The sequence below is a fragment of the Corvus moneduloides genome, chromosome 1 (genome assembly GCF_009650955.1).
Source record: "Corvus moneduloides isolate bCorMon1 chromosome 1, bCorMon1.pri, whole genome shotgun sequence".
Classification (NCBI taxonomy): domain Eukaryota; kingdom Metazoa; phylum Chordata; class Aves; order Passeriformes; family Corvidae; genus Corvus; species Corvus moneduloides.
Genome location: NC_045476.1, coordinates 69970567 through 69984873, shown reverse-complemented (window position 1 = coordinate 69984873; position 14307 = coordinate 69970567). Strand labels below are relative to the sequence as shown.

Sequence of the window (14307 nt, the reverse complement as noted above, 5' to 3'; positions counted from 1 at the left end):
ATTCTTCCAGTACTGCTGATTTAACTAATTGGCTGCTGCCTTGCTCTCAAATCTGTCAAGTATGTTCCTATGGATTAATAGAGGTGAAGGGTGAAATATGGTCAACTGTTTAGAACTTTTAAAGAATATTTAAAACAGAAGTTAATGTGAACTGTAAATGAGACATTGAAATGGGGTATTTCCAAATAGAGAATCATCAGATGTGGCCTATGTTATTATAGGCTGCCTCACTGTAAATTTATGTTCTTCATTCTAACTTGTGGGTGTAAGAATAACATTTCTTGTTTTATTTTCTATATACATTGCTATACGTGCTTATAAAATGAAATCTCTTCCAGTCTTTTTTATTATGTTTTTCCCCCTAGGCTGTGTATCCTCATTCAGTTTACTATTTAGAAAGCATTAGACAGGTGTTAGAAAAAGCAGGCCATCAGACTTCAATAGCTGCTGATGCGATTACTGTTTTCACTTTAAAAAATGGATTATAATAGCAGTATGCAAGTATATAATGTCTGACCTATTTTGAATAGTAAATGGAAACTGCTGCCTTGCAAACTTCTTCGTCAAAATGCAGTTCATTCTAGCCCTTTAATATTTCATATGTTCATGTGTGAAATTCTGTGTAATACGTTGGATACAACGCATTTGTATTTAGCCTGGAGAAAAGGAGGCTTGGGGGGACCTTACTGCTCCGTACAACTACCTGAAAGAGGTTGTGGTGAGGTGGGAGTCAGTTTCTACTCCCAGGTAACAAGTGACAAGAGAAAAGGAAACGGCCTCAAGTTGTACAAGGGGAGGTTTAAATTGGATGTGAGGAAAAGTTTCCTTGTGGAAAGGGTTGTCAAGCATTGGAACAGACTGCCCACTGCAAGGAAGTGGTTGAGTCATCTTCCACACATTGTGAATGCATCCCTGGAAGCACTCGAAAACGTGGATATGGCACTTGAGGACTTGTTTTAGTGGTGAACATGGTGGTAGTGCTGGATTGGTGGTTGAACTTGAGGATCTTAGAGGTCTTTTCCAACCTTAACAGTTCTGTGATTCTGTATTTACCAGTCTTATTTCAAAAATACAGTATTGATATATTATCAAGTCTCAGTGCTTTATTTTAGTTTCTTCCTTCTTAACCAGGATTTTAGGCTTGTTAGGGTTGGATCTGTCTCTGCTGCAGCCACTGTTTGATATATATAGAAACACATATATTGTCAAGGGAACTTGTTTAACAGATAAGGCACAGATGAAAAATAATTTAGAATGAATAATATTAGCAAGGATGTTTCAAAATAGGAGGCTTTTTAACCAAATGTCTACAGTTTTATAGAGCATGAAATTATAATAATGATGTTACTTTGATTCCTTATGCATGCTTCAGTTCTCATTAGCCTTGGATAGTCACTATTATAAACAGATTTAATAGTTTATAAGAGAACCACAATAGGTTGAAGTTCAGTGCTTGATGAACACCTTAGTATAGCATTCATTCCATCTTGTAGAGGAAATATGTGTTCCAACAGAACAGGAATGTTCTTGGTTCCTTCCCACCCCCACCACAAGCTTTGTTCATAATTTCAGGTATGTTTACGAACTGATATTGAGGTGATTTGCCAGATGCTGTCCCTGGTGTGTGTGTGTCTTGGAAGACCTCATAGTCTTTGTTTGTCATGTTCCACAGATTTTGTTGTTACCCAAGCCCAGGATAGATTAGATTGTTTCAATGTTAGTCTTGTGAGGAGTTTCTTCTTTAAATTCTCTTCATTTATCCCACATTGCCTGTCTCATTTGTGTTTTAAAAGGCATTCCAAAGTCTCTGGGCATCAAATGTTTAGACCCTTCAGTATTGTTTGTAACCCACTTCCATTAAACTTAATCTTTTACTTAAAAAATAAATTTTGGTCTTCATGACTGTGAACAAAATTTTCCCTGCATTAAAATGTCAGTGAAATCAAATGTGGTGTCATCTGTTGTCATCTACAGCAGCAGTGAAGAGATGAGGAATACTCTGCCTAAAGCTTTGGAAAGCTTAGGTCTTAAAATTCATAATTTTATTTCTGTGTTAGTAATGAATAAGAATACTTTTGGTTGCTCTAAAAGGAGGCAGCAAATCTCTTTTGCCATGGAAGTTGGACACTGTTGGGGCTGACAAAGCAGATGTAGGATGACAGGAAGAAAGAGAAGGAAACAGGGCAGATATAATGGTGGCCTGAAGGCAATGTTTTCCCACTGTCATGCCAAATGTGTTGTGAACAAATAATTCATATTTAATAAAGGTCATATTGTGTTTTAATGATACCCTCCTCTAAAATTAGTTGATGTTCAGATTTCAAGAGGCATGTTATTCAAGCTTAGATGTGAAAGAGGAAAAATTGGACACTGAGTAGGATCATTACACTTCTGCTTATAGTTTATCCTAATGCTTCAAAAATTAGCATTTCCACTTTCTGTTTTAGAATCACCATGCAATAGAGGCTCTTTGTCCAGGTATGGGTGGCTATACCTGTTGTAGTGACAGAGTGTGTGATTTTTGTTGCTATAGAGAATGATACCTAGTAGAGAGGTGCTGTTTAGAGAAATAGAGCGAGAGTTAGGAATTTTAACTTTTTCAGAGATGAGCTGCACGTTTGCCATGTGCAGGAAACGTGCATGCATTTTGTGAGGTTTAAAGTACTTGTGACTGATTACTGCTAAAATATTCTGAAGAACAAAATCAAAAATTAGGTTAGCAAGGCCTTATACATATTCAGGAGTTAAGGAAAATAATATAAATGAAGTGTTCTTTATTTTTAGTTGGCCTAAAGGTGAATGTTTTTAAGGTGCTTACAAACAGCAGAAGTTGATTGATACAGATGTCAGGGAAATGAATTCATCATTTTATACTGTATTGCAGCACAGGCACAAGTCAGTACTTGCTGTCCCAAGGTGTGGCAGGAGATGTTAAAAGACCTGTGTGGCATCCATGTGCTGGAAGAAAAGAAGGTGGGGAGAAAAGCTGAGAGAGAGATTTCATATAGCTGTGTATATTGAAAGGAATCATCTCATAGGAAGTGTATTTTAAAGGTTTCACAGTCCTAATTACACTGACTTCCCTCTTCAGTCAGCCCCCCTTCTTTTTTCCCTTCCCCCTTGTGCTTTTATCAGCGTCCTGAATTTCTGCTTTTTATTCACTCCTCACTGTCACTTTGATGTCTGTGCATCCTTTAGGTGGATTTTCTTTGTTTGCTCAAATAAGATACTGTATCCTAGGTGTCGTCTGTCAGGTCGCTTTCACCGTAGGCATAGGGTTTAGTCACTGATGGTCACAAAGCAGGATGTGCTTCCTCACTCAAACGCAATTGTTCCTGCAGCCTCTTGGGTTTTTGTCTGTCAGAGTAGCTTCAGTAGGGCAGATTTTATTGTAGTGGCTTTTTGTTTGTGGTGTTTGGTTTCAATAAGGCAAAGCCTTCTCTGCCTCTGTTTTAAATTTCTTCCTCCCAGTTAGTATTGTTTTTCTTCCCACAACTTGTTTAATCTCTGCCAGGCTGGAGAAATCCAGAATGAAGGGTCGTATCTCATTTATTATCTCTTTTGGGCAATCTGATTTGCCAGTTGCCCTTCCCCTCTCCCTCTGCCCCATCCTCATTTCTCTTCCTTTGTATCTCCTTTCCTTTCATATTTCTCTTGTTTAGTGCTCCACTGAAGCATCAGTAACATCATCCATCTGCTCCCCCTCCTCCCTTGCTGCATGGGTGTCTCTCTTTTTGTTACATGTATTCATTGAGGTGTTGGGTTAAGCAACTGAGAGACCTAGGAAATTTTGTCCTGTTTTAGTGGTAACAATTCCTCCCAATGAAAAGCAGGTGTAAAACTGTGAACATCAAATAAGAGAAGTCTTAGCTATTAATTATACTCGTTCTTTGAGGGTACAGGTGACCTGGTTAGTTATGTTAGCCAGTGGAACTTGTCTAGATGCATTTAATATTAATAAATTACTCTATTAATTTCCATTAGTCTGTTAATTTCTATGTATTAAATTAATTATTTAAAGCAATCTATTAACCTAATGGTGTTAAGATCTTAGATATGGCACACATGAGAAAAGACCTGCTGGTTTTTGTACAGTACCTTTAAACCAGCCTGCTACAGTACTTGAAAAATTAATTACGTGGTTGTTTAAATCAGTTTGAGTAGCCAATTTTGTGATCAATTTATCCATTACTGCAAGCTAAACCAGAATAAGCACAAGTTTAAAATTACACTGTTAGTTTGTGCCTAGTGCTACCATTGACGAATTAATGACCAAACAGCAAAAATAGTTTTGAGTGAAGGCGGTTGCTGCTGGAGCCGGCAGTATGGTGGCTGTTGGTTTTATACCTGATGTCAATTCTCTGCCAGCTTCAGGAGGACAGATGACAGCTGATTCTGTATAAAAACAATCAAACAAACGCACACCTCCAGAAAGGTTTCTTTTCAGAACTGTTGGGTCTAGAAGAATTGTTTTTGTTCCCAGACACCAGTGCTTCCTTGGTGTGGCAGTGCCAGTTTGATCTAGTACCAAAAAATCAGGTATATTGTTTGGGTGAGTGGTGATCTACCTTGACTTTGCCAACATTGATGCACTAGTTTAGTCTGGTTGTCTTTAAAGACAAAGTACGGTAAAACTTGTATGTCAGACGAAAAATTTGAGAACTACTGGTATGTTGAGACCTGGTAGCTTCTCTTCTTGTTAGTAGCAAATGTTGTCTGCCACGTGAAATCCTGGAAGATTTAAAGCGTGAGACATTCCTCGGGGTTGAACAAAAGAAGAGGGTGAACCCAGCCATAGACTACAGCTTACAGACTGTAAAAGAAGGGCTTTGGTTTTCTTCCCATCTGCCCTTGTTGTATGGGTTGCTCCTCAAGATTTGTCCTTAAATCCTTTAAAAAACAAATAGACATGTCAAAGTTGCAGAAACTGTTATGAGTTGGCAGTAAAATTATGGAAGGGCTTTGACACTCCAGATAAAGATGACCTTTATTACACCTTCAGTGTTGCACATCTGTACAGTTTGGAAGATGGCACACAAATAAGTCAGCAAGCCAGTGAGAGCAGATAATCTTTCAAGACTTTTTTTTCCCCCCTTCAAAAGATTTATCTCAAATATTTTTCAAGTTTATCAGAAGAATTTTATTCTTATAATTGAGCTATTTAATGACAGCTAGTATTTTGCAAGTTGGAAGTTCTGTCAGGGCTGCTTTTTTGGTTTGTTATGGTCTGTTATTTCTGAGCTATAGACCATTTAATATTCTGTTAAAAAATGAAGAAGCAAGAGGAATGTCTTTGAGTATATGAAAACTAGATGCATGGGAGAAAGCTTAAAAGGTTTCATTAAAAATTTAAAACTCAATGTCCTTTCTTTAGAACTGACACACTGAATATTGCCTTACCTCTGAATCACAGCCCATGTGCTAGCTAAACTGTTTTTCACATTTTAATTTTAAAGATAAAAATGTTCAGTGGAAAAAACACTGTCTGTATTTCTGCACTTAACGTCAGATGCCCTATTTCTTGCTATATAATGCCTTTCCATAGGTAGAAAATGAGGAATTTTAACTGTGAAAATGTAGTCATATGTTCTGAAAATATGGCTTTATGTGCAGCCAGATTGTTCTGTTTGAAATGTAGTACAATTTTTGTTTTGGTTGTCTTCCTTTTATTGTGCCTGTATAATTGTTACTGTCCAATTGGCTGAATTTAAAACAACCCATTAATTGAAAAACGCTTTTATAAGAGACTATTATAATGTAGCTTGAAGAGATTTGTCTTACAGTGTTATAAAAAGTATGGAAAAGGCATGCTATTGCTAATGTTGCAAATTGGCTTTACCAGCAAATAGCACTGGTACATGTTCCTTTTTTAAAAAGAATGATGGCATCTTTGAATTTGAGAATAAATATGGATTTTGAAAATAATCTGGTCTGTCATAACTCATACTCTGTGTGTAATGAATATGGAGGACTGCATGTGTTTTAAAATTCCTCAGCTGGTAACACATCTCTAATAGCTGTCAGTCCCCTCATGTTTGGATGCTCATGGATGCTGGTTTCTTAGAGGGAATGCTATTTCAGATCTTGTTTCACTAATGATACCAAACAAAAGTGTTTGCTCATCTCTAGGATTTCTAAAGAAAATCTGTAGTGTGATTCATTTGGGACATTAACCAAACAGTGTTGAACTGGACTAGATTTGTAATCTAATGGTTCTTTTTCTAAGAAATAAGCTCAGCATTAATTGGATGAATGAATAGCAAATTTTTTTTGCTTGCATTGGAGAAATTGTTTTGGCAGAAATTGAGTAGGAAATAGACTAAGTTGGCAAGAAAAAAATACATATTTCAAACATGTTGTGTGTGCTACTGATAAAATGATTTGCTTATGGTCTTTTTAAAATACTGCTGCATATGAAACTTTGGTGTAAACAAATAAGGCTTTTTCTACCTGTGGGAGTGTTATTTCACTGGTGGTCCTGGAGTTCTGACTATATGAATAGTAGTTTTAATTTGTGCAGTTTCTCACCTGTTATAATTAGCTTAAAATAGAAAGAAAGAAATTACAAGTCCAGAGGAGGCCACCAAGATTAGAGGGATGGAGCACCTCCCCTCCTAGGAAAGGCAGATAGAATTAGGATTGTTCAGCCTGGAAAAGAGAAGGCTTTGGGGTGACCTAACTGTGGCCTTCCAGTACCTGGAGAGAGCCTACAGGAAAGACAAGGAGAGGAAGAGTGACTTTTTACAAGAGCATGTAGTGACAGGACAAGGAGCAATGGATTCAAACTGAAAGAGAATAGGTTTAGATTTGATATTAGGAAAAAATTCTTTACTGTGAGAGTGGTGAGGCACTGGAACAGGTTGCCCAGAGAAGTTGCAAATGCCTCTTCCTTGAAAGTGTTCAAGGCCAGGTTGCATGGAGCTCTGAGTAACCTGGTCTAGTGGAATGTCATGGCAAAAGATTGGAACTAGATGATGTCTGAGGTCCCTTCCAGCTCAATCATTTTATCTAGAATTAATTCTACGATTCTATGATATGTTCCTATGATCTGTTACCAAATATAGTCTGCGTAATAAATACGGAATGCTTTACCAAGCATGTGAAAAAATAAAATTCACTTTCAACTAGTTACATGATAGTTTGTAAAAGGTATGTTTTTCCTTTTTTTTTTTTTTTTTCCTGTTCTGACTGTGCCGTCATTGGTTATGTTAACCTAAGACTTGTATTAAAGTATGTCTTCCAAAAAAACCAAAATCCCTCCTCAGGTCTAAAATATTTCACTGTCAATGTAAAGTAAGTCCGGTTAGGCTGAACTGTACTGAGACTACGAATCTGCAGCTCATTCCTTTTGGCTCTGAAGCCTCTAGGACTGTTCAACAGGATCTGCTCCTCCCTCCGAAGAGAGAGGTATAAATTAGCATGTTCAGTCAGAAAACTGGTTATTCTGAAAGCAGTTTATGGAGTGAAACCCTCATTTTGTTCTAGTTATTAGGAAAGAAGGCAAAAATTTGTTTGCCTTCGCGCTTTGAGGCAAGATTTAGTTCAGTGCTGAATGGTGTTGTTCTGTGTGTCTGATGATGGTTATAGTTTGGGTGAAGAGTAGTTCTGCTGCAGCAGTAGTTTGGGACTGGGTGTTATTCTTGAGGACAAGTAAAAGTGATACCTGCCAACTGAAGTGCCATGTCGTGGAACCGGTGTTTTCAACCTGTGCACAATGTGTTGTGACAGCAAAACAGTATCTCATCATTAATTTACGTGTCTGCACATGCACGTAATTTCATCTAGAAGGCAAATAGCTCGCAGCTGTGCTAAGGTTAAAATTGACACTATTCTTGTAGCAGCAGAAGCTACTTGTCTGTCTTGAAAGCCTTCTAATTCCAAAGCAAGGGTGGTTATCTTTTTGGAATGGAAAATAGTCATTAAATTGTTTGATAGATCAATCTGTGCTTAGACGATGGGATGTTATTAATCTTATTTGGGACAGTTTCATGGACCTTTTAGAAACATGAATAGAATACTGCAGTACCGTGGTTTGTATTTTAAGTACTTTGGGTTTAGATTTGCTATCGATTAGTTTTTCCATTTGAAAATTAGTATTTTTGAGGTAAGGCTGAAAAACCAGTAATTGGAGAGCATATGCATTAAATACTGCATTTCATGGCAGTAGAATTGTGCTGAATCATTTGAGCTGTTTTCAGGTACAATTTCTGTAATAGTGGGATTTTTCAAATGTGTGGCTAGGTTTTAAAGCCAGATTGTCTTCACGAACTTAAATGTACTGAAGGTACATGTGACATTGTCAGGTTTATTTATAGTGGAAATACACATTTTGCAGCTCACTAACCGAATTATTGTTCTTACATAATTGCAGATTTATAGTTTTTATAGTATGGATTTATATGTGGATTGTTCTCACATAAATGGTGGATTTATAGGGAGGCAGGAAACAAGTGTGTGAGCGTAGATGCTATTTTTTTTTTTTTTTTCTTCTTTCTACACTGAGGAGGTTCAGCTTAATGTTATCCTTCCCTCCTTCCCTTGCAGGTCACTTTTTATTCTGTTTTAGTTGGGTAGGAATCTGACTAAAGGATAAATCAGGGAGGTAGAAGACCCTCTTGCTAACAGAGCCTGTCCTGGTGGAAGCCGAGGAAGGCTTGTGGTACTCACATCCCACTGAAGCCACAGCGCTAAATCCTGTCTTCTAGAAAGACAGATATTGTCCTTGAACACCAATGACCATAAAGGACATTGAACCAGAAAAATGGAAGATGGTGGATTGCAGATTTGTTAACCCAGGAGTAGTCAGGCATGTGCCTGAAGGAGAGAATCCTCCTCCAAAGCTTTTGCTGTAACATTTCCATACTTTGCATGACATGAAGCAAGTGTGGAAAAACCCCACCCCTAATCTGCCGTAGAACAGTACATCCATGGTGATTTTGACTGTAGTTAAAACCAGTTAAAACAATTCTAAAGTCGTTCCTGTTTACCACATCTGCAGGCATAAAAATGTGTCTGCCCTTAATTTAAAAAACAAAAAAAAGAGAAACAGGCAAATTCACTCAGGTTTTGGGATGTTTTTAGTGACAAATGAAGTGGCCAAAAGCATTCTTGCTGTTTCTGAATCACAGTAGATCTAGTTCTAAAATGAGAATCCATTACAGTGGTGTGGGCCACCTTGCAGAGCAGTCAGCCTGGCATATTTTTAATCACAAATGTGATTTTAATTTTTTTTTTTTTTTAATTCTAGATGTATTTACATTTTTAGAACTCAATTTGTGCATTTGCTCTTTGGTGGAGCATATTTTTAGTGTCTCTTAATTACAATGATTTCCTGGTAGCCAGATAAGGTTTGGAGTTCTGTGGAAACCTTTTCCCAAGCTGTTTCCTGTGGCATTGGTCGGAAGCTGCCTCTTCCTCCAGGTGCTGTGTTAGTAACTGGAATCCTGGTGTGCACAGGGACCTATTTTCTGTGGTTTATTCTGATATTTATTTAAGCTTGTCTTTTATATTCCAAGGATCTCAAGTAAGCAATGTGTTAAAGAGAATTTTCAAGGTAAGCCAACTTACTGAAACTGCTTGCTGAGAAATGTTAAAAATAATTTTTCTCTGCACTGGTAAAACCTCTGCTTTTCCTCTTGACTAGATTGCTTGTGAGCTACTTAGAGTTTTCATATTCTGATGCAATCTATAAAAACCCTAGTTAGATATTATCAAGAAGTACGTACAGTCATTCTTAATGACGGATTTTTTTGATAATCTTAATTTTAGTAAAACATTTTTTCATGAAAATGCAGGCTTTTGAGACTTGGCAGACAGTAAATCTCATTTGGAACAGTGTTTATTTTTTCAAACACAGATGATCTTTCTGTCACTGAGTGAAATCCTGACTTCACATTCTAGTGAATCAGGACTTAATTCTTTTGATTGTAAGTATTTGAGTATACCTTTAGTAAAAACAAATTGCTTTGTGAAGAGGCTGTTAAATAAGCCTTTAAAAACAGCTAGGTCTTGTAGTTTTCACTTGTTTTCCTTTCACTCACCTGTGGAAGAAAGACTGTGTGCACCTAGATCACTTATTCTACTTTGTTTTCCCCAAGTTTTGCCAATGCACTCTCCCCACCTGTCAGCAAACTATAGCGCAAGAGTGCTCTGCACATCCTCCCTTGTAGTATCAACATGTATTCTAAATTCTGTCGAGAATAATTTAAACATTTTTGAGGGAAACTGCATCCTTTGAAGCACTCCCCAGTGTCTTGTCTTGCTTTGATATTTGTAGTTGAAAGGGTCTGTAACGAGGCAGTTGCAGGATAAGTTGCTAAGTCATAATGCACTCGAAAAGCTGCTTGGCTCTCTGCCTTCCATTGTCTGCCTGTATGATTTTATTGTTCTGATTTTTGAAGGGTTTTGGTTGTTCAGTGAGTAGCCAGCTTACTGATAGGTTTTGACAATCTCACATGGTGTTCCTGCAGCCAAGTGATGATGTTACAGTCTGGGTGGATGGGCAGCACGGTGGACAAATGACTGGCTGGGTGGGAGGGTGGTACTTCATGGGTCATTCCCTACCTGGGGGCTGGGACCAGAAGCCACCGCTCTGTCCTGAGTGAGGAGATGGAGCGCTCTGGCACTGAGCTTGGAGATGACCCCGGCTCTGTGGAAACCCGTGAGGGCAGCGGGCCAGGTGCCAGCCTGCAGCACATCCGGCAGCAGGGAAGGCCACAGCACCCTGGGCCGTGTGAACGGGAACGTGGCCAGGACATCAAGGGAAGGGATTATCCTCTACGCAGTGTGTCTTCATGCCGTGTCCAGTTTCAAACTCTCCCAGCACAGGAGGAACATCAAAAACCAGGAGTGAGTTCAGTGAAGGGCTGCTTGAAACTTTGATCTCTCTGTCGCAAAAGCAAAAAACCCCTCGAAGAATGTGTGCATGCATTTTATGGTCTGGTTGGATGAGGCTACAAAAAGCAAATGGACTCTAGTGGGAAGAAAAGGGTTATTTTTTTGTGTTCTCTGTGTCCTTCTTTCTTTAGACCAGATGCATTTATGGGTTCTACTTCACATGAGATATAAAGTTGCATAATAAATTAGTTGAAGGGAAGTAAACTGGTTGTGTAACAGTATGAAAGCACCAAAAAGCCATCCATTTGGACAACTTGACATCTTTCATGTTTGCTCTAAGGGATGTGTTAGCCATGTAAACAACCAGTCTTTTCAATTGCTGATTTTTTATTTTTTTTTAAAGTAATTCTTCTAACTTATTCAGGAAATCTGTTGTACATAGCTGGAAAATATTTTAGATTAAAGCATAAAATGGTCACTTTGTTCATTGGATAGAATCTTCAAGTACTGTGGCAGAATTTTAATTTGTAGGAAGTGTCAGCCAGGCCTAGGAGTGATACCAGGAAGTGGTGCCCTCTACACTTGAGGTGTATGGTTATAAGCTATTGAATTTGTTCCTTTGGAGTTTGGATTCTCCTGGTGTGTGGTTCAAACATTGAAGATGCAGGGCAGGGGAGTCAGGCTGTGGGCTGTTCTCTGACAGGGAGCAGGGTGAGCTGTGGGGCTGTTCCTGGGTGTGGTGCAAAAGGCTGTGCCTTAGCACTTGAGTGTTTGCTTTTTTAGGAAAAAATTGCCTGCTTTTAGTGTCTGCTCTCTTAAAAGTCATAGCTGGTGAGGAATTAGTCATCCTTTATTTGGATTATTGTGGCAACTCCTGTATGTCTGCATCTAATTGTGCATTAGCATTTTCTGTGTAGTCTGTATTGTTTTCTTTCCTGTGCACAGCACTGTGATAGAGAAAAAGGTGCAGTAGCTAATTGAAAAGTACGATTTTAGGGTGAAAGGAAAAATACAGTATTATTTTAAGTGTGCCAAGCCTCAGTTTGCATCCTGGGAGGAATTCATATGAGCAGTGTATGATGGCATATGGATGATACTTTTCAATACTTTTCTAGTATGGAGGATACTTGGAATTCCTTTGGTGCTGTCTCTATTCAGTGTTTTATAAACTACACTTGGCTTATGGAAAATGTAATTCTGAGTAGCCTTGTGAAAGAAACAATACACCTGTTTTCTTTGGTTTCATGTGTGACTGTTGGCTTCACCTACCCATCCTTAGTATTTCTGACAACAAACAGAAACCCCAAATGCAGCAGTTTGGTTTTGCTTAGCCAAGCACCTCTTACTACACCTGACAGGGCGTGAAATCATGCAGCAAGGTTCTAGATGTTAACTCTCTCTCTGACTTTGGAGAACAAGTCTGTGACAGCAGCTCTGTGTTTACAGTTTCCTGTGAAACATGCCAGCACAGCAGGCAGCTGTTGCCATTCAGCTTTGGCCAGTGACAATTTCAACAGTTTTCAGGACATTTTAGGCAAAAGTTAAAAACAAAAAACTCAATGTCAAGAGGGAGATTGTATCAGTCTCCTGTCACTTGGATGCCATCTCTGTTTTGGGATTAAAAATATCCTGAATTACCAATCTAGAGTGCAAAACTGTCAGAATATATTATGAGAGAGACAGAAGATTCCTGTTGTCAGTGAGAGCCGCTGGCTTTTATTATTACAATTGAATAGCATTTCTGCATCATAGACAATGTTATTAATAATTGCTCATCATCCAGGACTGCAGTAAAGGAGTTGCTCCAGGGGACACAGAGTCATCATACACCACAGTGTAATTGATAATAAAGACATGTTGCCTTCAGGGAAGATGCTTTCTGTTTCATACACTGATGTTTTACTTCTGCAATCCCCTTAAAAAAGAGAGATTTCAGCTTATTTACTGATGCTTTAATGAATATCTAGTGTATCAGTCCAGTTTCCTGTCTTCTTGTGGCATCTACCACAGCTCAGTTGCTTCTGTGTATGATCTGTGACCTTGATTCAGGCCACAGAGTGAATTAACTGCTCTCCGATGTTTTGCCTGGTTTCATAAAACATGTTCTGCATTTGGGTAATAATCTCCATAATGGTAACTGCTTTTAATGAATGTCCGTGTCTTAGAATATCATTAACATAATGTTTTTCCTGGAAGACTGACACAGCACTTGTCCTAGAAAACCTTACACTCCCTCAGCATTTATCCATGTGGATGCCATATTCCAGCTGTGTCTGTCTGGCATGTGAAAGCTTGGACATTTTTCACCCAGTCGTATTTGTTGGACCTTTCCCTAACAGGCAGAACAGAACACACCAGCATCTCTTCTCACCACCCCCGTCCCTTCCATCAGCAGCTCAGCTGGAAAATTCCTTTTTATTGTAAGCAGAGTGCTCATGAGACCAGAAAAGTGAACAAAGAACTCTGGGAACAGGGTTCCAGGTTATATATTCCTCCTAAAAAGCAAATTTTCTGAAGCATATTTTAGCAGTCTGGCTGCAGTCAGTACTTCAATAGCAACTACATTTTTTAATCTAGAAGATGGTTTTCTGCAGTAAACAGCACAGTTCTTTTCTCCTCTGTCCAGTCTAGAGCAAAACAGGGGGGAAGGAGCTCTTCTAATGATACTCTGTCTAATATTCCTAATTCTGTCTAATATTTCCTTTGCTGCATGTACATGTAGGATTCTTCAAGGGATTTTCCCCTTCTGTCTGGAAGCTGGCAAAGCCAGAATTTCAGGCAGACATGTACACACCCACATGTTATGTATGTGTATTTATATATGTAGGTACATATCAGTACATGTATGTATCTTGCCACTTGCATTGTAGGGGAAACATGCTGCAATATTCAAATTAAAAGTGTTGCTTTTGTGTGCATTAGGTGCATATGACTGCAGAAGCATCATTATCTGAATTTTTTTGGGCAGAATTCTGAAATCCTAGTTGTTGATGGACAGTGCTCTCAGGTGTTTCTGTTTATACAGCTCAGGAAATTTGCATTTTGCCTCAAGATAAATCGTTGACATCACTTTAATGTGAAGGTTATCCTGCCTAATAAGGCATCACTGTCCTGGTTTAAAATACAGTTGCAAAGCACAGAGACCTCCTTTATGGCAGCCTGTGTTAACAGCCTGTAGTAACAGCCTGTCAGAATTTATTGAACAGGTTCTGTGGGTTTTAAATTCTGAGAGTTGGGGGGATACACCTGCAATATTTGATTTGTTTGTTTGTTTCATGCTCAGCTGAACTCGATGCTGAACATGCACAGAAGGTTTTGGACATGGAGCACACCCAGCAGATGAAGCTAAAGGAGCGCCAGAAGTTCTTTGAAGAAGCCTTCCAGCAGGACATGGAGCAATACCTTTCCACAGGATACTTGCAGATAGCAGAGAGGAGAGGCAAGTTGTAAAATACCTTCTGCATAATGCAC

General features: G+C 38.7%; 1 protein-coding gene across 2 annotated transcripts in view; it reads left to right on the top strand.

Moving 5' to 3' along the window:
* Positions 1-14307, top strand: part of DTNBP1 (dystrobrevin binding protein 1) — a 64842-nt gene that overhangs the window by 43909 nt on the left and 6626 nt on the right. For both annotated transcript variants that reach the window (XM_032114885.1, XM_032114878.1), the window contains exon 8: positions 14120-14275. In XM_032114885.1, coding sequence (XP_031970776.1) covers positions 14120-14275 — 156 coding nt within the window. The remainder of the gene's footprint in view (positions 1-14119; positions 14276-14307) is intronic.